Raw genomic sequence first — 22380 nt, forward strand, 5'->3', positions numbered from 1 at the left:
GGGGGCTACTGCACCTGGGTGGCAAGGGGGGGAATAGTGCACCTGGGTGGCAGTAGCCAGTGAGTGGAGAGTGCATGCCGAGCCAAACACTCCAGACCTGAACTAGCCAAACCGAACCCGACACATCACTGGGCCACAAATGCCAAACTATGCATATGGATGACGACAAGTAAGAGCCACAACCAGGCCACCATGACAATGTCAAGCAATGCAGGACTGAACAGGATGGTAACCCTGACAATGTGGCCAGTGTGAGCATGCATAATTGTGAGCATGCATAGAATACACATCATGAATTGGAGGCCAAACATTGCCGCACTAACACAGCACATCTGCCTCAGCATGCATGTTTACACCCTGCATCATCTATCAAACCACATCCAGTGTCCCACACCTCATTACAGTATCCATAGCATCTATGTGACTATTGCGTATACGTACAGGGACATGTGCATGCCCACAGCAAATAGCTGCCGCCATGACTGAGTGCCCTGAAAGTTGGCAAGTCAGAGTGACACACACCTATTCCAATCTGCCTGCAGGTGATGGAGGATATACCTTCAGGCCGTGGCTACTTACCCCAATGCTTAACCGCTGAACTGGCATGGATAGGAGTACAATCGCGTGCACACTCGTACCCGTGTTCTGCCTGAGCATACCTTTGGTTTGTGAAAGCGCGGTTACAATGCCAATGCAGTTCTGGTGGTGCACTCCTATATAGGCCTGAGGGGGTGGCAAATATCACCATGGCCTGTGTCATGCTGCACAACATGTGCGTCCGGAGGAATGTACCACTGCCAACTGACATAGACATGCATGGGCCGGGTGACCATGAAGGGGATAGAGGCGGAGGCGAAGGAGCCCCCTGCCAGTACATGATGCACGGGATGGCCATGCTGTACGCCAAGCACTAATCCACGTGTACATCTGAAACGCACGGACCATGAAAGGAATGTTCCAGTGACACACTGGCTGCATGTGGGCATGCACACTTGTATACTTAGCAGTTCACAACCGTACGCTATCACACATTGAATGTACATGCACAAAATTAAGAATGTCCAGCCATTGAATTGCTTGCAAACAACGGGTGTATTATTCACATACACGTGATAATATTAACATTCCCCTCCAAACACCCCAGTAAACCCCCCCTCCAACCCCACAAACCCTCCAAACACCCCAGTGAAATCCCTCTCCCTCCACACAGATGCTAAGTGTCCCCATGTGTGCATCGGACAGTGCTCCCTTCCACAATGTGTCCTGCCACAATGTCATTGTCCGTGCATTCATTTCTTTTGCATCTTGGTGTTGGGTGGTGCCATGGCCGGCCGTCGTGCGCTCCTCCTCATGTGACGCACCGGACTGGATTGGGCCGAGGTGGCAGGGGAAGTTGTGGCGGAAGTGTCAATTTTCAATGGACTGCCTGTGTCAAGGTGTGGCCGCTGCATTGGAGCGTTACCTGCACGGATGGTCTCCGTGAGTGTCCCCATGCACTCCTGGAAGGCACGCGTGGATGCCTCCACTGCTGCAGTATTGGCTGCTATTGCCCTCACGATGGCACTCATGGCCTCTCTGCTTGCTTCTACCTGCTGCTGCATGATCTGGAGCATGGACTCCTGCCGGGCCTCGACCCTTGTCAGGCGGGTCTCGAATGATGTGACGTCCACAGGTCTGCAGGTTGCTGGCAGGGTGGAGGAGGGCAGAGTGGAGGAGGGCAGAGTGGAGGAGGGCAGAGTGGAGGAGGGCAGAGTCGTGCCTTGCAGGGTGGTGGTAGGCGGCTGCGCGGAGCCATCCTCCGGGGCACTGTCCTCGAACAGCGCAGTGTCTGATTCACCGAGGTGTGAATCATGCAGGCACGGATTGTCGAGGCACTCAGACTCTGCTAGAGGTTGGGGGTTGGCAATTGGGCTTGGGGTGGGTGTGCCAGGCATCATGTCTGATTCCTCTTCCACCTCTGTGGACACAACGTCCTTGGTGGCTTGCGGCAGGGCTACCACTGTTGTGGTTTTTGGTTGTTGGTCAGTGGGTGCAGGTGTTCCCTGAAGGGTTGGTGCCTTGCGTGGCACGCTGGCTTTGGCAGATGACTTCTCCTTGGACGGTTGTGTGGGGTGTCCCTGAAACCTTTTGTGCACTGGACGTGCTCGCACCCCTGTCCACTGGTCCACCTTCATCGTCAGTGCCTGGGGGATAGAAGAGATGCGGGTCATCAGTGATGTGGTCAATTGGCGGCTGTGATGTATTGTGGTGGGATGTGTCCATGCATTCAGCCATCATTTCATTTCTGGTTTGTTGCTTTGGGTGTACTGAGGGGGTATGTGGGGGATCAATGCATGGCAGGTGGTGTAGCATTAGTTTGGTCTCTGTGTGGTGGGTGCATGGGCATGGTTGGGTCATGTGGCACCTCTGTTGGGATTGGGGTCGTCACTCTGCGTCCAAGTGGTGCGGGAAGTGATGATGATTGATCTATGGGTATGTTGATGCATCGCCTTGCCCACTCTAACTTCCCCATCAGTTGGGCCACATCATGTGTCGTGATACGTGGTTGTGATGGTACACTCACCTTCCTCTGTGGGGATTGCCGCCCCGACCTCCTGATCTCGGATCCCCTCAATGCTTTCGGTGTTGATGAAGCAACTTGCCGTCTCCTCCCATGGCATCAATTGGACTGGGGAGTGTGGCCCACCGCCTGTCGCCCTTGCGGCTCTCCGATTTTCGGACAGGGTCCTCCGGACACGGAGGCGGAGGTCGTCCCACCGCTTCCGGCAGTCGCGCACACTCCTTGGGGCGCACCCCACTGCTGTCACCCTCTGCGCTAACTCGAGCCAGACCTCTTTTTTGCGGGTTTGGGCCGCATGCTTGAGGTCTGTGCAGCGTATTACGTCCGCCTGCTCTTCCAGTGTGTTGGCGAGCATGGTGAGCTCAGCGTCCGAGAACCGCTGCTTCCTCTTCCTCTGGGTGGATTTCCTGCTGGCCTTGGACATGGTGATGCTCTCCTGACACACGACGACACGGGAGGAGTGTTGGTTGTGGAGGATTGCAATGGATTGTGTTTTTAAAGATGGCCGCCGGCCCATTTCCCGTTCCTGTGCGATGACGTAATTTCCGGGTCCATTTTTTGCGAACACGGTAATACCACGCCGGTATTACCGTGCCGGTATTTACGGGTTAGTGTGAGGCGGTAGCGCAATGGGCGGGCCCCGCGATGCCGGTATAGGAGGCTTGGAGGCCCTTTACCGGCATAGCGGTATTGCCACTACCGGCATGGGGGAACGCGCGTGCTCGCGCACTCGTAGTCACCCGCTATTGGTGGGTTCATACGTGCACGGACCCGCTCATTTCGGCATGCCGGTAATGAACACGGTTTTACTGGCAAACTCGTAATGAGGCCCAATGTCTTCGTGCAGCCGCTATTCGTATTCTTCTGGCAGAGGAAAATCTCTGCTGAGTACGTCTGCCAGAAGATTGAGTTCCCCTGGAACATGTTGGGACAACAAAAACATCTTGTGTTTGAGAGCCCATATCCAAATGTTTTGGGACAGCTTGGATAGCCCTGGAGAGTGAGTGCCCCCCTGTTTGTTCAGGTAATACATTGCTGTAGTGCTGTCGGTTAGGATCAGCACTGTCTTCCCTTGCAGTTGCACCTGAAAGGCTTTCAATGCTTTGAACACCGCTAGTAGCTCCAGTAAGTTTATATGGTTGGACGCTACTTGAGGGGACCACACTCCATGTGCTGTCTACTGAAGCAGGTGAGCCCCCACCCCGTGAGAGATGCATCTGTTGTCAGAGTGGCTTCCACTGCAGGGGTGGTGAAGGTCTTCCCCTTTAAGAGGTTTTCTCTTGACCACCACTGTAGAGAGAGAACGAGGGCTGGCGAGACAACTAACAGATCTTCCCATTGTCCGCTGGCCTGACACCACTGGCTGTAGAGCCACTCTTGCATGAGACGCATGCGCAGCCGCGCGTGGGGAACCAAGTATATACATGACGCCATCGTCCCTAGCAAACGCATCGCTTTGCGTACCGTCACCTCCCGACTGGCTACATATTGAAAAATCTGAGAGAACATGTTCTGAACCCTCTTGCTGGAGGGGAAGACAAGGCCATCTTCCGTCCGAATTAGCGCTCCCAGAAATTGTTTTACTTGGCTGGGGACTAAACTGGATTTCTTTTCGTTGATTGAAAAACCCAGGCTGAAGAGGAGATCTACTGTTTTTTGGGTGTTCGAAAAACAAGCGTCGAACGAGTCCCTCATCATGAGCCAGTCGTCGAGGTAAGGGTATACTGGGACTGATAGTCTGCGCAGGTGTGCTGCTGCCACTGCCAGGACTTTGGTAAACACCCTTGGCGCCAAGGCGATGCCAAAGGGGAGTACTTTGAACTGGTAGTGTTTGTCCTGGATCATGAACCTTAGGTATTTTCTTTTTTTTTTTATTTGAAAAACTACAGTTTGAAATTGTTACAAACTTTTGTTTCACAACAGCCGAATTAACTTTCGAACCACCAACAACAGATCAAATCAGAATCAAACACATCAAAACAATCTAAAAAGAAGAGAGAACAGAGGCGAAACAACGAAGGAAGGAAAATTTTGACATTAAATATCTGTTTTCAATATCATATCAAAATAGTTCACAGGCGAAACAACGAAGGAAGGAAAAATGTGACATTAAATATCTGTTTTCAAAATCATATCAAAATAGTTCGCAGTTGCACAAACAAGTTGTGTGCTGTGACCAGAGATGATCCTATCCCACCACGTCTCCATGTCATCATCCAGAGGTGCAAATTGACCCAGATGCAACGATCGCTGGATAGTTGTTCGCTGACATTCAACTAGTAGATGTTTAGTGGTTTCTATCGAAGATTCACAAAAACGACACAGATTGTCTTTTAAGGATGGCTCCCTTCTTTGCCATAGGACTTCCTTGGTTTTTAGGATGTTGACTCGAAACCGTAAGAATTGAGCTCTATGATAGCGGGATGGGCAATGTAAAAGGTAGCGAGCTGGTTCGTTAAGTTTCCTAGAGTCATGATCCATCACTTTTGTTGACTTCAGCTTTTTTCTTTCATCATTATTGATGCTCCATGCCCAATAATCACATTTCTTTTTTGCATGTTGTGGTCGAAGTAGGAATTCTTCATTGCTGATGTTTGCTGCAGATAGATACACCACTAATTTGCAAAACCAAGTATTAAGAAGATCGGACTTTTTTGGCATCTGGTTGAAAGCAAACAATTTGTATGCGGGTGCCTGCGCCTCCAAGGACATTTTACGCAGCGTTGCTAATGAGGTCCATACCATTTTCATGTGTAGGGAGTTAATGGCTAGTTCATCTCACAATAGCAACAGGAGTTGACTGTGGGAGCTTCAAAACCCTCCGCCAAAAGTGACCTTCTAAAGCATGCCAGGTTTGCTCACTTATATTCCAACCTGCAATAGCCCCGAAGATCATTACTGGCACCACTTTTTGCTGATAGAATTTAATGACAGGTTCCAGAGAACATTTACCGTAGTTCCTGTTAATTTTTACAGCTTGCAGTGTTAATTTCTTCATCTTAGAGGTTAGTTCTGTCACCCATTGCTGTTCTCTGATGGAATTATTGAATTGTATACCCAAGTATCTTATTGAGTCAACAGATGAAATAATAGCTTTGGTAATTTTCCACCTAAAGGATTTATCCTTTTTTCCTTTGACATTTCCAATTGAAACAATCTTTGTTTTTGTGGTGTTTATGGTTAGTTCATTTAGATCCATATATTTTTGCAGACCTGTTAGTAGCCTCTGCAGCCCAATTTGCGTTCGGTCCATCAGTCCCAAATCGTCCGCATATACGATACATTTGATTGCGGTTTGGTTTAATTTGGGGGAGAAGCATGGAATTTGCATGAGAAAGGTTGGTAAGTGTGCCAGAAACAACTTAAATAGCTCTGCGGCTAAGGGGCAACCTTGCTTGACACCTTTTTGGGTCATGATGGTAAGCAGCCCGTTATTATTCAACCTCACTTTGATTGAGGTATGGGCATGTAACGCCATTATTGGTTCCAAGATAGATGCAGGACAGCACCACTTCCGTAGTTTTGCCCACAACAGGTTGCGATTTACACCATCGAAAGCTTGTTTGAAATCGATGAAGGCAAGATGTAGTTTGCCATTTGATTTCATGGTTTCCAATTTTAAGATTGTTAGGATGAGTAAGTTAACATCAACCCCAACACCTTTTGTGAATCCGGTTTGCCATATGTCATTTATTAGCAAAGTTTCTGCCCATTTAGCAAGTTTGATGCGCAGGTTTGAGCCAAATATTTTACCGATCGTATCTAGCAGGGCAATTGGGCGATAGTTGTTTGGGTCGTCCCAACTGCCCCACTTATGAATCGGAACGATAATCGCAGTCTTCCAGGAGTCAGGCACTTATTTAGCCAATCTGATTTTAGTGAAGAGATTTCCAATAAAAGCTGCCCACTCTTTTGGATATCGTTTAGGTCGATATTTGAAATCAAATCTGGCCCAGCAGCGCATGAGTTCTTTAGCGCCTTGATAGCAATGATAAGGTCGTCGTGTTCCATTAGCACGTCCCATTGTGTATCCACAGAGCTAGGCGTTGTCACATCATTACCATCTGTGTTTTGGAAGACCAAAGAGAAATGCGATTCCCATATGTCTCCTGAGATGGTGTTTATTACATATGGGATGCTTTTGGAGAAGTCCATATTCAATATCTTCCAAATATCACGAGTGTTCTTTGTCATGATTAGGCGTAACATGTGTTCTGCACGATCTTGCTCTATTATTTTTGCCTGCGACCTTGCCCAATTTCTATACCGCGTACGTCTAGCTTTTATTGCTTGTTGAGCCTCGGATTTTGGTAAGCGTTCCTTTAATCGCCTTAAATCATTCCGCATTGCCTTTTTCTCATCGTGCAGCACCTTACAATAAATATGTTGGTGAGACCGACCTTGATTTTGAGACCCAACTCCAGGCATTTTGAAGGCAGTCAGCAGGGCAGTATAATCTGCCCCATGATTAGCTGGAATGTTCATAAGCTTTGTGCTGAGCCCTTGGATCTGGTTGCCGCTTAATCGTAGACGATTTCCACCTGAATTTACTTCCAAAGTGATGTTACTTGAGCAATCTGGAAAAGGCATTTCCATCACCATGCAGAGTTGTAACAGGCAGTGGTCACTATATTTTATTTGTTTTATTTCCAATTCAACAATCATGGTTGCAAGATTACTTGAAATCCATATGTAATCGAGAATGCTGTTTGTGGATTCACGATGCCACGTTGGCTTAGCAGGGATGTCTCCTTTAGTTGTTCCATTTAGCATGTGTATATCACGAATCGACATGGCAGTCTGCCAACAGCTCTCTCTATCGTCAATCAAGGCGAGAGGGACCAACTGATAATTCCCCGACGAATGTTCGAACCTGAACCAGTTGCAATTCAAGTCCCCGCAGCAAATCACTGATATGTTGGTGGAGGTCAGCATTGCGACGTCGATTAATTCAGCAATTGCGGATATAAAGATGGCTGACCTGATCTTTGTCGGGTTCCAGTAAGTGTTTATAATCAGAAGGTATTTTCTCGCGTTAGCTTTTTTGACCGTTGTTTGCATGATTGTACCTTGTACATATGGATTGGGATTTTTGGACTCAAGTACGGCCCAGGATCTTGAAATCCTCACCATGTTTATAAGGCCAGAGCTTGGACGGCCTTTTGCATTTTTTACTGCTGGATTTAAAATTACAGTAAATCCATCGCAGATGGGAGGTGAGCAGAGCCAAGTTTCTTGCAAACATATAATGAAGACATTTGCTAGCGGTGTTTCAAAATCATTAAATAAGTGCTTGTATCTACATCTGTTCCAGGAAATGAAAAGGATTGAATTGCCAGAATTGTTCAGTCATGGCTAATATTGGTTTCTATGCCCATTATCTTTGGTATTTTTTACAGTAGCTTTTCTTTGCGGGACTTGATGTGATCTTGAGGACAGTGTGTCACACATCAATTGTCTTAGCGCAGCCGCATCAACTGGTTTCAATGGTTTCTTAGATCCATCTTTGGAGCATTCAGGTCGATTTGAAACTTCACAATCTGGTTCAACCAGTATTTCAAAACCAAAAAACAACAGTTCATCACTTGCATTTAGAAGGGTGCTGCGTACAGTAGCTGAGTTGATATGTAACAAGACCTGGTCTGAACATTTTTCAGTAGCATACTCCACGATTCGTATATCGTCAGAGACGATAGTTCGCAGCGAAGGTACGCACTTGAACAGTTTCAAAATGTTCGTTCGATTTAAATTTACTTCAGCTTCGTCGCTTTGGATGTTTTGTAGCCGCAACTTGCGGCAGCCGCTTTGCTCTCTGCGGTTAGTCAACTCATGCACTCGACTTTTAAAGTGATTACGTAGGTTGCTTTGATTTGAAGTAAATTTAGGATTCAACTGTGACACCACTGCTTGTGCCTGGAAAGATTTTTCTGAGCCTCTCGAACCTCTTTGCCTGTGCGCCATCGTTGGTTTTGTTGGTTTTGCTGCGTCCTTATTTGGACTCGCATCAGAGGACTGAGAGGGGGGAGCACGAGAGCAGGACAACCTGTCTGCTACATCGTGCTCATCTTGCAATGAATAGGTGGACAGATCACAAAGATTTATTGATGTAGAGACAATTGTTATGTTACTAGACTCCGACTCAGAAATTATTCTTCTGCGTTTCAAGGCAGGTTTGAGTTTGGCCTTAATTGGAGGAGGGCAAGCCACTCTTTGCAATTCAGCATCGGTCTTTGACTTTTTGTTGTTTTCTTTCCGTTTAAATAGGCTCAGTCTTGGTGGCGTTGAAAGATTCCTTATAAACGCTTTAGTCTTTGAAGTGCCAGCTGGTTTAGAGCTTTTTGAAAGATTTTTTGATGATCCACAACCTTGTTTCCCGATTGATTTAGTAGCAACCAGTGATGGCTCAGTTGACATGGCTTTGGCAGGGCCAGTAAAAATGCCAAAAGACGAAAACTGGCCATCTGGGGCTACAGGTTTTGTTTGACGTTTGTCCAAGAAATTCTCAGTGCTGACGCCTATTATAGATATTGCTTTCGATTGAACTACAAGAGGTCCTGCACAAGATTCATCAGCGATAGGAGAAACTGCAGTAGGAACACTAGGCAAAGACTTCGCTCCTTCAATCGTGATTTCGTTGTTAGTATTTTTTTTGTTTGGATTTTTTTGTCCCACTTTATCATTAGAATTTGGGGAATTTCTCACAATTGTTAGATTAGGATTATGAGATGTAAAGCCCCCAACTGGACACGTGTTTGTGCTGTTATGACAGGGAGCGACCTTCTCACATAACATGTGGCATTGACAGTGTCGTGATTGTTTCATCAAGTCAAGTACGTCATCGACAAGTTTCTCATGTTTTTGGCTATTTCGACGTGCTAGGTCATGGTGCCGTTGTTGCCATTCAATTGTTCGTTCCACTTCTCCCTGGATCATATTTTTGAGATACACGTTTGAGGTTTCCACCTGACCCATTTTTTGGGTTAGATTCGCTAAAAGTGCACCTTGGTCTTGAATCTTTTCACATAGAGCTTCATACAATTTGACAAAAGGAATCATCGCCAAAGAGGAAGCGGCTAAGACATTGTTGTGAATTTGCATCGCGGCAGCCGCCGAGATACTGGCTTTCGCCAGGGTTTGCCCGCTTTTATCTCCCCAACTTGGTGAGAGACTTGATAAGTCATTCGATTGAGCATATGTTTCATTCATCAAGTGGCCTTTCATTGTTGTCTCAAGGCCAGTAGTTGTTTTGTTCCTTTTGTTTTGCATTGTCGGAGTGCTTGTAATGAGTTTTGTGTGCTCAGATATTGAGGATGAGGTCCGCGTTTCAGGTTTTCGTGTATTCGTATTCACAGAGTTACTTTTACTTGTCTTAGAGCCAGAGGGCATTGCTAGTCCCAATGATGATTGACGAAGCTGTTGGGTGATATCATCACGCTGTTTGTCCAAGGTGGATGTTGTGGCCAGACCATGTCGGCAATCAAGCTCAGGCCTGTTGTTAGCCGTACTCAATATCGGGTTTTTCACATGTTGCAGTCGTGGGTTTGGAGTCAGCAATGATGATTCACTCGGAATAACCACAGACTTATGACAAGTAATTTGCTCTGGAAGGTCAGAAGACAGGAATGAAGATGACTTGGCGATTTTATTTGCATCGATCTCAGTGTGCTTTCGATTTGCTGATGCATGAAAGCGTAGCATCTTGTCATCAAAAGGTGCCATTCCGGAATGAGTTGCATGAAATTGAATCTGATGAAGGTTTGTTGATGATATGGCATCTTGTAGCTCATGAATAGAGGCTTGAGCATTGTCTGAGAGACAGACCGTCGCCTTGAGTATAACAGCTTCACCTATTTTGTCGTCATACTGAGCGGTGGCTCTTACAGATCCATTAGGTTTGGTCACAGGAGGACAGGTATCACTGTCCTTGGCCGGTGCCTGTCCCGGCGCTCTGTGCACATGGCCAGTCAGCTCAGAATTATCTGAACATTTTTGGAGAATGTTGGTTTCTAGACTTGATAAGGGAATTTCAGCATGCTCATTTGATGCAGAGACACCGTGAGCCGCTGCCATCAAGTCGGCATCCGTAATTTCAAATGGAGAAAAGAACGTTTACGGAGAAATGGGGGTTGATGTAATTTCGTGAGGTGCACAGATCGATTGTGAATGTGATAATGGCGTTAAGTTGGACAAAGATAACAGCCTCAGTAGTGGTGGCAAAGGTGCAGACTCCTGGGCGGGCTCCTGTTGCAGGTCAAGTGCGGGGAGACCATTGCATTCATATACGGGGGATACCACAACGTTATTAAGTGGTTCAATGTTCACAGGGGTTGCGTCCGATGAGCCAGTTTGGTCAGGGTGCATAGTTGAACTTAATAGAACAACCTCTACCCCCGCAGACAATGAAATCCCCCCCTGCACTCAACACAGGCGCTGTGAGCGTATCTAGCACGTTGGATAAGCCACTGCTACTTCTGACAGGTGATTTCCTTGAGAGCTCACTTGGAGTAGCCGGAGTCGTCAAGCTAACGTTTTTTTTGCTTACCATGTCGTTCAGCATTGCAACCTTTTGTAAGGCGGTCCAAGGATTCAGCATGCGACGCTGCTGAAGTGTTTTATGGCGAGTCTGTGGTCCAGTTTTCTTGCTCGTAGGGTCCGTCATGGTGCGGTCTGGGGCAGACTGGGAAACTCGCCGCCGAACTCCGCGCTGTGCTCCGCGCTGACACAGTGTTTAAATAGTAAACACAAAGGTAGGGCTCTGGCAGCAAAGTCACGTCGTGCAGCTCCTCCAAGGAAAAACAAAAGCAGACTGGGGCAGACTGGGAAACTTGCCGCTGAACTCCGCCCCACACTCCGCGCTGACACAGTGTTTAAATAGTAAACACAAAGGTAGGGCTCTGGCAGCAAAGTCACGTCGTGCAGCTCCTCCAAGGAAAAACAAAAGCAGACTGGGGCAGACTGGGAAACTCGCCGCCGAACTCCGCGCAGGTGTGCTGCTGCCACTGCCAGGACTTTGGTAAACACCCTTGGCGCCGAGGCGATGCCAAAGGGGAGTACTTTGAACTGGTAGTGTTTGTCCTGGATCATGAACCTTAGGTATTTTCTGTGCGCTGGCAACAATGAAATATGAAAGTATGCATCTTTCATATCCAATGTTGCCATGAAGTCCCCCTGTTTCAGCAATGGGATCACCTCCTGCAGTGTTACCATGCAAAACTTCTGGGGTTTTATAAACTTGTTCGCTGGGCGCAGATCCAGAACAGGACGCATGGCGAGATCCTTTTTGGGTACAAGGAAGTACACTGAATAAATACCCTTGTTTACCTGGAGAATAGGGACGGCTTCTATGGCGTCCTTTCCCAGCAGTGCTTCCACCTTTTGGATCAGGATCTCCAGATGGTCCGGTGAAAGGCGCCGTGAGCGAGGCAGTCTGAACTGTGGACGTCGGGCGAATTCCACGCTATAACTGTGGGCGACCGTCTTTAAGACCCACTGGTCGGAAGTTATCCCCTCCCATGCCTTGAGGAAAGATGTTAATCGCCCCCTGACCGGGGAGACATGGGAGGGGACCTGGACTTAGTGGTCATTTCTGACCAGAGGCTGTGGCTCCTCTGGGATTGGGGCATCTGCCTCTACCTTTGCCACGCTTCTGACCCCTTGAGGGGTAGTACGCAGGGCTTCCGGATGCTTGCTTCGTATTGAAGTTACCCGTGCCGTAGTTGTTCTGACTGGCACGGGCTTGTCCTCGAAAGGACCACCGAGAATTATTACCCCTCTGGGGGGAGGATTTTTGTGTAATTTGGTGCAAAGACCTAATAGTCTTGTGCTCCTTCTTGGCTGTCTCCAACGCTTCATCTACTGCTTTCCCGAAGAGGTTAGTCTCCTCAATGGGTTTATTAATGAGGGAGGAAACAAAGTTGGACGGATATGGCACAGTCTATTAGTAGAGGTAGTCCTGTAATGGATTAATGTGTAAAGTAGGAAATTGAAAGAAATTAGGGAATAGATGTGAGGTGCAGAGGAGAGATAAGCAACCTTGACACCTAGGTTGCGTAAAGTAATAAGAATCAACAAAAGTTCCCAATTAAGGAACTCACGTCCCCTGCACACTTTCCAATATCTGGATGACCAGACCAACAATTAATTTGTATTTTAAACAGTATTTCTAATAATATCTTTATAAAGAAACATTTAGCGTAAAAAAAAGCTTAGGGAAGTCAATTATTGAAGAAATCAACATTCAGTCAGAGTAGGTCACAAGAACCGAACTTCATGTTTATTCTTGATATTGAAATTGTGGAAGACCCAACGCATTTCGAGTGGTACAACACTCTTCATCAGGGGCAAATCAAACAGTTCTAAGGAAAGATATGTACAAAATTTACATTAGAATAATGTTTTCCATTGACAACAATTTTACAAAAACAGCTTGTACATCCAACTTGAAAACAGTATATAGGCTAATTAAATGAGCATCATTGTCGCTAAATATCATGCTTTCGAGGTGAATTGACACCCAAGGGCTAACTTTTTCAATCTCAACAGTTCCCTTAATGTTACAATTTACAAAACAAAGTGAGTCAGCATCATGAGCTTACTTAATAGACTGGACTGTGTTTTAAGAAATATTGTAAGGTCATGTGGTGGTTATAACAGAAGTGGACTGAAAAACAGAAAAGGAAATTCTAACCTTGTTAATATATAAGAATAACTTCAAGCGAAGAGATGTTGGATCCAGGAAAGGTATCCCAAGTAATCGACCAAGCAGTACTAGATTAGTAATGTCAACGCACTCATATCTGTAGAAAAGGAGTGGGTATCAGAGACTGGTAGATAAGTGCAGTAATCAGGAAAGGCTCGAGCAATAATCAACTTAAAAATACACTGACAACTGATAGCGATCTATCTGGGTAGTGGAAAATCATCTTTAGCCATTGTGTGGTAATCAGGAAACCAAGAAGGTGGCTTGGAAAAAATTAAATTGTAGCCAGTGACTGGGAGATTTGTTCAACAGATGTCCACTGTCACTAAAAGGAATAGAAATAGAGAGGTGGGATAGTATCAAGATCTAGCCGAATTTAAAGGTGGTAAAAGGCGACGTAGGAACAAGATTCTACATAGGGAGTGTAATTGGAGGTGAGGAGCTCTTACCTGTGTAACCACAGCACTGCCAACTGGAGACCGGATCCCGAAGGAACGCCGACGCTATTGTCAATGCTGTGTGTGTTAATATTGTGTTAAAAGGCGTGACGTCATCACGCAGATGCGTGTGACGCTACGTCTTCAAATTAGATAATTATCGGAAGATGTGCTACAGATAAAAGAATAAAAGACAGGGTATCACAATAGTGGAAATATTGTTACTACCATTGGGATAGTGCCGAGTTTAAAAAAGGAGCGAGGCAGCAAACCAGGGGGTCCGGGATGTTTAACACATGACGTCATCACGCAAACGCGTGCCTGACGTCATGTGTAAACAAACACAGGCCGGGCAACTACATGTCCCTGCAGGGAGAGGTGAAATGTTAAGGAAAATGAGCTGAAAACAAGTAAGCCACATATTGATAGTAGCTTGGATCAGCCTAACAGTGCGAGCGGCACCTAAATAGAGGCAACCTGTAATAGAGTTTAAAAACTTAAAACTGATCAGAGGAACATGGAAAAATATGTAAGCCGCCTAGAGAAAGTCACCAGTTAAGCCAACTGGTGATGATCTCGTGGAGAAGAGGACAAAGTTGCTTGTTGATATGTGCCACTGCTCATTGAAAACCTGCGCGGGGGTTTGGTGGTTCTGGTAGCTCAGTATATGTGCCAAAAGGTATCAGGCGCACAGAGCGGAGGAGTGATGTGTTAGAATAGTGACGAACTTAAAGTGCAGGACCGGTGTCATAGGTCGAGCGCGGGAACATTATGAAAGTTGTGTACAGACATTAGTTGACTGGAATAGATTTTAGGTCAAAAGTTGTGGATGAGGAAAGGATAAAAAGAATTCATATACCAAGCGTAGCAAAATCTCAGGGTGAGAAAATGAACCCTGTTCTGGGTATAATTATTTCTATTATCATGATATATGGGCCAGCCCGCTACACTGCCCATAAATGGTTCACAATTTAGTCATATATCAGGGTATCATAAGACATATGATCAGACAAACTGAATTACATATATAGTCAAATTTAAGAGGCGCAAAGCTGCCCGTCTGGTTGGTGCACAATCTAATGGTGGCCATGCCGTCATTTCATCAGTTTCATTATTTAACCAAGAAGAATGTGGTTGGGCTAAAGATGGTAATCAGGATAGTAAAGCAAGTAGTGTAACGACAGTAATTCTAAATTTTTAGATAAAGGGACCCAAGTAATAGTCTTTGTTGAGCCCCAAAGGGGACATTGCATCAAGTTTGTGGATCCAATATAGTTCTTTTTGTGCAAGTAGTTTAGGTAAATCACGTCCCCTTTGTAGGGGGTGCACTACTTCCAAAATCGCAAATCTCATTTGAGAAATATTATGATTGTTGTCCCTAAAGTGCCGGAACACCGGTGATTTGAGATTTTTAGTTCTGATCTGAGATTTATGCTCGGTCCATCTTTCCTTGGCTTTTCTAGTCCAAGAGATCCTGCAATTGGATAGACTCAACAACATTCAATTATGAAGAAAACATCATCTTCCATATTTCATTTGTAGATTATTTAATCAACACACAAGTAGTTAAAATTAGGAGCTTGACACGTTTCGGGCTAGGCCCTTCCTCAGGAGAAATTATATCTTGCGAAATGTATTTCTTCACTCTATGGGTCTGATCACGAGTTGGGCGGTATCCCGTCTGGGATACTGCCCAACTTTATTAGCATTAGCGCCCACCCATCCGGCGGTATTACTGCCGGATCACAGTTTGGGCCCAAATGGGAATTCTTGGCGCAATTACCGTGCGGTAATACCACCGGTGGTAATTGCGCCAAAAATGTACATTTTTCCAGCGTGTTTACCTACAGATCTGAGCTGCGGTTAACACGCCAGACTCAAGATTGGGAGGACCCTTAAATTCCGGTGTAACACAGTTACCGCCACATTTAAGGGCTTCCGCCCAACTCGTGATCAGACCCAATGTGTAATAACTTACAGAAAGAAATTGTCAATATTATTCACATTTGTTGTGTTTGCACAATATCTGTTAAGCACACTCATTATTGAGTATTGCCCTTTTTAATCACCTGGTTAGCAGGAATGGTTTTGTTTCTTTATTTGTTTGGCGCACCCAACCCAAGGGTATCTGGGCGCCTTTCACACAGAGGTTGCAGATATACTTTCAACTTAGTTACAGTGGATGCAAAAATACAGCATATATACAACACATACAGTAAATTATACACGATAAGCAACTATACAACAAATCAGCAAATATACAACAGGTGCAGTGAATTATACAGGATAGGTGAGGGAATATATTCATAAAGTACCGGTGCAGAAGAGAATAAATGGGTAGTTAGGGAGAGGTTACTTAGCAGAGTCAAGAACTCGGATATTATCGTCTGTACAAGACTAGAACTATCCATTTGTGTCATTGGTAATTAGCCACTTTATGGTATTGCGCTTAAACACGAAGAAGGGTTGGTTGGCTCTCAATGAGTGAGATAAGGTGTTCCAGGCTAATGCTGCCATAACAGGGAAGCTACCTCCTCCTGATTTTTTTAGTTTAAATCTGGGCATGACCAGACAGGATGAATTAACTGTCCTTGTGGGTCGTGAAGTGGATTTTTAATGTTTCTCTCGGTGAGGTAGATAGGGGCTGCTTGATTAAGGCATGTATGCGTTAATGATAAAGTTTTAAGCACCATTTTGTCCTTAGTAGAGAGCCATTTGATCAGTCTCCTCAGATGCAAGATATGTTCTCTCCTTGGTATGCCATGAGCTGCTCTAAGAGCATTGTTTTGAAGAATTTTGATTTTATTGGTGATGTATTTACTCGCCCCCAAGTACAAAGTGTTACAGTAATCCAGCTTGGAGAGGATAAGTGCTCTAGTTAGGATTGTACAGCTTTCTTTGGATAAGAATGGTTTGCAGGCCGTAATCAACTTGCAGGTGTAAGCTGTAGAGGACGCCAGGGCATTAACTTGTTTGTTGAATGTGAAGGCAGAGGCGAGGTAAAAACCGGGAGTTTTTACTTCTTTTACCATTTTAATGGTATTACTGTCGATATTGAAGGCGGTATAGTTTGCGCTCAATTTGTTGAGGTTGGCTGTGGTTCCGAGTATTAGGTGCTCAGTCTTATCATCATTCAAGCATAGACCGTGTGCGGCCATCCAGGCCTGAATGATAAGGTATATTTTATCCACCAAGGCCAGGTCCATGTTATACTCTCCTGGGAGAGGTATGAGGATCTGGATGTCATCTGCATAGTTAGTGTAGGTGACACCCAGATGGTCTAGGTCATCGAACAATGGCTTTGTGAATATATTATACATTGTAGGAGATACACAAGAACCTTGTGGCACACCACAAGTTATCGGGATTGGATCAGCAGCTCCAAGTGGAGAGAAGACACTCATAGTCCTGTTGTTCAGAAAAGATTTAATCCAGGTGATAGCGTCTTGTGAGAAATAAGCAGCTGAGGCAAGGTGTTTACAGAGAACTTGGTGATCCACCAAATCGAAGGCAGCTGAGAGATCCAGGAGTAGCAGCAGTGCTGTTTTGGCTTGATCCTGGAGTACATCGATCTGTGTTTTTAGGTCTAACAATGTGATCCACAATACAAGTGACATGTCATATTGCGGCCTGCAAATGAACTAAGTGATGGTCATTCTGCCCTAGTGTTGCAGTGTCTTCACCCCGAGAGGTGGGGACAGCCTTTTTCCACGTTGGAGGTGCAGATCCCGTGGGACAGCACACTCTGTGTATCCAGTTGTCTTTGCTTTTCTACTCTCCCAATTCCTGCTACCCCCACCTCCCTGACTGGAGCCGCTTAGGTGCACCAATTTGACGATTAAATTAAAGACAGGAGTGCAGCCAGTGGAGCAGCTCGGCCACAGTGTGTGTGAGCGGTGCCTTGTGGGTCTGTTGGGGACTCGTGCTACCAGGACTTGACACTGATTGAAGTGGACATCTGTTACATGGCATAGTTGACAGCCGGCAGGCGGAGACACTGCAGCCTGGCCTATTAGTAACGCATAGCCCACGGTATTGCACACTGTAAAGGGTACCAAAGGGTGCAGCAATATGCCTAAAGGGGCCGTCCCCAAAAAGAGTGGTATGATGGACACGTTTGCTAAACCTACCCCTAAGCAGGTGGACACTGGTAGCAAAGGGGGAAGCAGTCAAGAGCCGGCAGAAATGACCCTATCTTTGCCCCCCCATTAACCTGCAGGGAGTCATGGCCATTATGCAGCAGGGATTCACCTCCATTAATGACAAGCTAGACGGTATTACTGTCAATGTCAGTCATGGCCATTATGCAGCAGGGATTCACCTCCATTAATGACAAGCTAGACGCCCCCCATTGACCTGCAGGGAGTCATGGCCATTATGCAGCAGGGATTCACCTCCATTAATGACAAGCTAGACGGTATTACTGTCAATGTCACCACAACCGGGCTCAGCTGGAAAAAGCTACGCAGTGCATCACGGAAACACAGATCAGCACAACGGAGGATGCCATAGAGGTGCTGCAGGGAACGGTGACATCCATGGCGAAGGTTCTTGGCAGTATCACGATGAAATGTGAAGATTTGCAGCCGGGGTCGCGTTGGAATAATGTTTGCATCATAGGAGTACTGGAGGATGCTCTGAAGGGTCCCATGGAGACAGCAGTGAAGGAGTTACTGAAAGACCTGTTGGAAGACCCAGGCTGGTCGCAAATGTTTGTAGTGGAGTGTGCGCATAGGGCGCCGACGGCAAAACCAAAACCAGTTGGGTTTCCCCGGCCAATAATTGCACACCTTATGAACTACAGAAACAGAGATCTGGTTTTGAAGGCCGCAAGCAAGAAGCAAGACCGGAGGATGGGTTCCAGCGTGATTCATATTTTCCCAGACTATACACTGGCGGTACAGCAGGAAAGGCGCACATTTGTTGGGGTTAAAAAGCTTCTGAATGAACGTAAAATACCTTACGCTATGCTGTACCCGGATAGGCTGCATGTGCCAGACTTACTTCTTCATGTTCCCAGAAGAGGCGGCATCATTTGTGGAGGCCAACATTGTCCTACCAGAGATGCAATTGCCAAAGGTTACTTAGTGTCCGGAAGGGCTGTGCATTGCACCTGTGCTAGTGCTTAATGTGTGGAATGTTTCTGAATCTCACTATAACTATGTAATTCAAATGTGTTCATGGTAACGTTTGTTTAAGATTCTCCTTATTAGCGTTCAAGCCCAGCTAGGGTCAAATGTTACACGAGCCGGGATCTCTAATCGCCACGGTAGCAGTCTCCCCCAATGCAAGTGCATGTTGTTGTTGAGCAGGTTAAGGAGGGAGGGGGAAAGGGTAAGGAATGGAACATAGTCGGAGTTTGGGGCACTATGAGGGTGGGGATGGGTGGTTTGGGGGAAGGTGGGGTGAAGCAGTTATAAAAAGGTGCATTACCAAAGCAACGTGAAGCAGACTGGAGAAGCTGCAAAAGATCAACCGAGCTTCTATTGCTCCCAGAGACTCCCAACTGAAGGGTGAGTGCTCAGAGAGAGTTTTGACACCGGGGTGTTCCGTGAAGGAAAGTTGCCACAATTCAAATTTTATTAATTGAAAGGTTTGGATGAAACTCCTCAGTATCCCTACCCTGATGGGGATGCCCCTGCCTAAAATAAACTAAAGGAAACACTAACAAAAGGATTCTGTCCCTCACCCTTACACATACAATAACTTAATAAGGCAATATATGGCAGTTCAACAAACAGTTACCTCCACATCACAACAACTGTTACTCCTAATCTGGGTGAATTCCCCTTCCCCAGATTCAAGCAGTCTTTTGGTTCCAATTTCATAACACAATGTTCCAGCTTCTATTCAACCAACAGTTCATAAGTAGTTAAAGATGTTCTCTTTTACTTGCAACAAAGATCTTGAAAAAAACATTTTTTTAACAGCACAGAATATTGTCTTCCTTCACTAGTTTCAACAAAAGGTCTTTGTCAATATATTTCTGCACCAGTTCACAAAACCAGTTGTTTGACAATATTAAATACTACTGCATTAGTTCACACAACACGTTCTTCAATGATATTAATATGTGAGGATGATTCTGCATTAATCCACAAAAACATATTAGTGGCTTTTCAACTTCAATATTTGTAACCACACCACAGTACTTCAATGGCTTCCACCTGGTCCACTCACCTGCCAGGCCTAATAAGACAACGTTCTCTCCTCTGGTGTACTCTCCTGCCAGAACCGATCAAAATACTACAATGTTTTCTGACCTGGTGTACTCTCCTGCCAGGCCAGAATAATCTACTACTTGCACGTACTTCTGTTGTAAAGGTTAAATTTAAACAGGTCAGCAATGTCTTTTACTCCACAATATCAAAGATAATGTTAAAGTTACTTACCTGTAACTAATGTTCTCCAGCATGGGTAGCATGGATTCACATACTCATGAATATTCCCCGTTGTCAGGCTGGGAATCCTCTGTAAAAGAAAAAACAGTTTCACTTTCACTTTAAAACTATATTTCTCCTCTAAACCAATCACTGTCCTCTGGGTCATACTGCCCCTTCCAATGAAAGTCCTCTCCCTAAACCCTGCCTGTGGCAGCCATCTTCAAATTTGGTAAGCAGGTTAAGTGGCAGTATGACTAAGAAGAGCCAGAGAGGGGTCGGAGGGAGGGTTTGCATGTGAATCCATGCCGGAGAACAATAGTTACAGGTAAGTAACTTAAACCTTCTCCAGCATGGGTCTGGCATGGATTTACATGCTCATGAATGATGAATACACAGCAGTACACATTACACAACCATGGGAGGTGGCAAGGCTCATCAGAAGCAATCAACACTTACCCCAGGAACAGACTCACCTCAAGCAAACAGGTTGCGTAGCACTGCCTGGCCGACTCTTGACTCCTCGCTCGAATCTCTGTTGACACAGTAGAACTTCGTGAAGGTATGCGAGGACCTCCATGTTGCAGCCTTGCAGATGTCGAGCAGAGGCACACCAGAAAGGAAAGCCGTTGTCACAGCGATCGCTCTGGTGGAGTGAGCTCTTGAATGGCCCACCATAGGCCGGTTAGCCAGCCGATGACAGTGCATGATGCAGCTGGAGAGCCATCTTGAGATGAAGCCTTGGACAAGGCATTTGCATGATTCGCAGGTCCAAAGTTCACAAACAATTGAGAAGTCATCCGAAAACTCTTTGTGCGTGCCACATAGAACTTCAAGGCCCGAGCAACGTCCAGCGAATGCAAGGTCCTCTCCGCCAGCAAAAAAGGGTTTGTCAAGAAGACAGGCAACACCAAAGGCTCATTTGTACTTCTACATTGGCCCCTTTGACTAGCAGCCCCCCTCGATCTACCAAAGGAAGAGTAGTATTGAAAGGAAACTCCCCTCCATTGCTGTCCCCCCTACGACGAAAAGGCGGAGGTTGACATAATGCAGCGCTCAACGGCTTTGCTGCAGCTTTGGAGGTCTGCAACCTCTCAAGGCTCTCGTCAGCCTTGCTGCCAAAAAGATGGCCACCATCAAAGGGCATGTTGAGAAGCACATCAGGAGCAAATCCCGAACCACGCAAACCTGCGCATCATGGTGCTCGCCGCCATGGACCGGCTGACACAGTCAGCCACGTCCAGACCCGACTGAACGGATTCACACATGGCATCCTTGCCATCCTGAACGAGGGCAAGAAAACCATCCCGGTCCTCCCCTTCGAGAATATGATCAGCCGCCAAAGATACACAGTTCCACAGAGTGTGAGTGAATCTTGCCAAGGCACAAACAGAGTTGGCTGCCTTTAAAGCCATACCCCCAGATGAAAACACTTTCTACGCCCAACTGTCAAAGCGCTTGTCGTCCCTATCCGGGGGGATGGTAGGGTACGCAGCCTGCTTTGCTGGGGCCGTAGCCGCCTGCACCACCAATCTCTCCGGAGTGGGGTGCGTAAACAAGTAGCATGGTTCGCCACTGGCTGGACGTTTTTTTTCGGTAGCGACTTATTCACTGCCGGGAGACTCTCCGGAGCAGTCCAAGCCGCTGCCACCCTTCTTTGTAAGGCCATATGAAATGGCAGCACCGGGTCAGTGGGTGGACTTTGGTTCAAAATATCTGTCAGGTCATCCTGCAGAAAATCCACAGGTGGAGCAGACCACCCCAAGTACTCCATTACCCGCGACATGTGACGCCTGTACAACGACTCGGCGTGTGTACCAGGCTCAGGCCTGCCAAACTCAACCTCCGGAGAGGTGTCCAGACCACTGGCGTCATATAAGGATCGACACAGGTCTTCCATCTAGCTATGACCCGATAACAGGTCATCAGGAACCTCAGGAGGAACAAACCCCTCCACATCTGACCCTTCATCCACCTCTGAGATGTAATCCAAAAGCTGGAATAAATCCCTGGATGAGGGTACAGAAAAAGGCTCAAACACAGGCCACACTGATTTACTCAGGGCCTTCCTCAGAGTATCCACTGGCCTACGGGGCACCTCCGACAAAGCCTCCTCAAAAGGCGTCGAGGGCATCGACGGAATCAGCGTCGACGTCGAGCGAGACGCCAACGACTTCGACAACGGCTTTGAGGCCGGAGCCCCGAGCGTGTCCTTCGACGGCCTCGGCGGCGATGGCGTCGACGACTTCCTCGGAGGTGGAGCCTCGAGAGAGTCCCTCAACGGACATAGTGCCGATGGCATCA

General features: G+C 46.5%; 1 protein-coding gene across 1 annotated transcript in view; it reads right to left on the reverse strand.

The window, feature by feature from the left end:
• LOC138452730 (uncharacterized) overlaps positions 1-22380 on the reverse strand; it is a 130587-nt gene that overhangs the window by 95136 nt on the left and 13071 nt on the right. The window contains 3 exon segments of the mRNA XM_069605078.1: positions 1838-2183; positions 6689-7865; positions 8010-10539. Coding sequence (XP_069461179.1) covers positions 1838-2183; positions 6689-7865; positions 8010-10539 — 4053 coding nt within the window.

This window comes from Ambystoma mexicanum, chromosome 4p (assembly GCF_040938575.1).
Source record: "Ambystoma mexicanum isolate Mex_15411 chromosome 4p, UKY_AmexF1_1, whole genome shotgun sequence".
In the NCBI taxonomy this organism is placed as follows: domain Eukaryota; kingdom Metazoa; phylum Chordata; class Amphibia; order Caudata; family Ambystomatidae; genus Ambystoma; species Ambystoma mexicanum.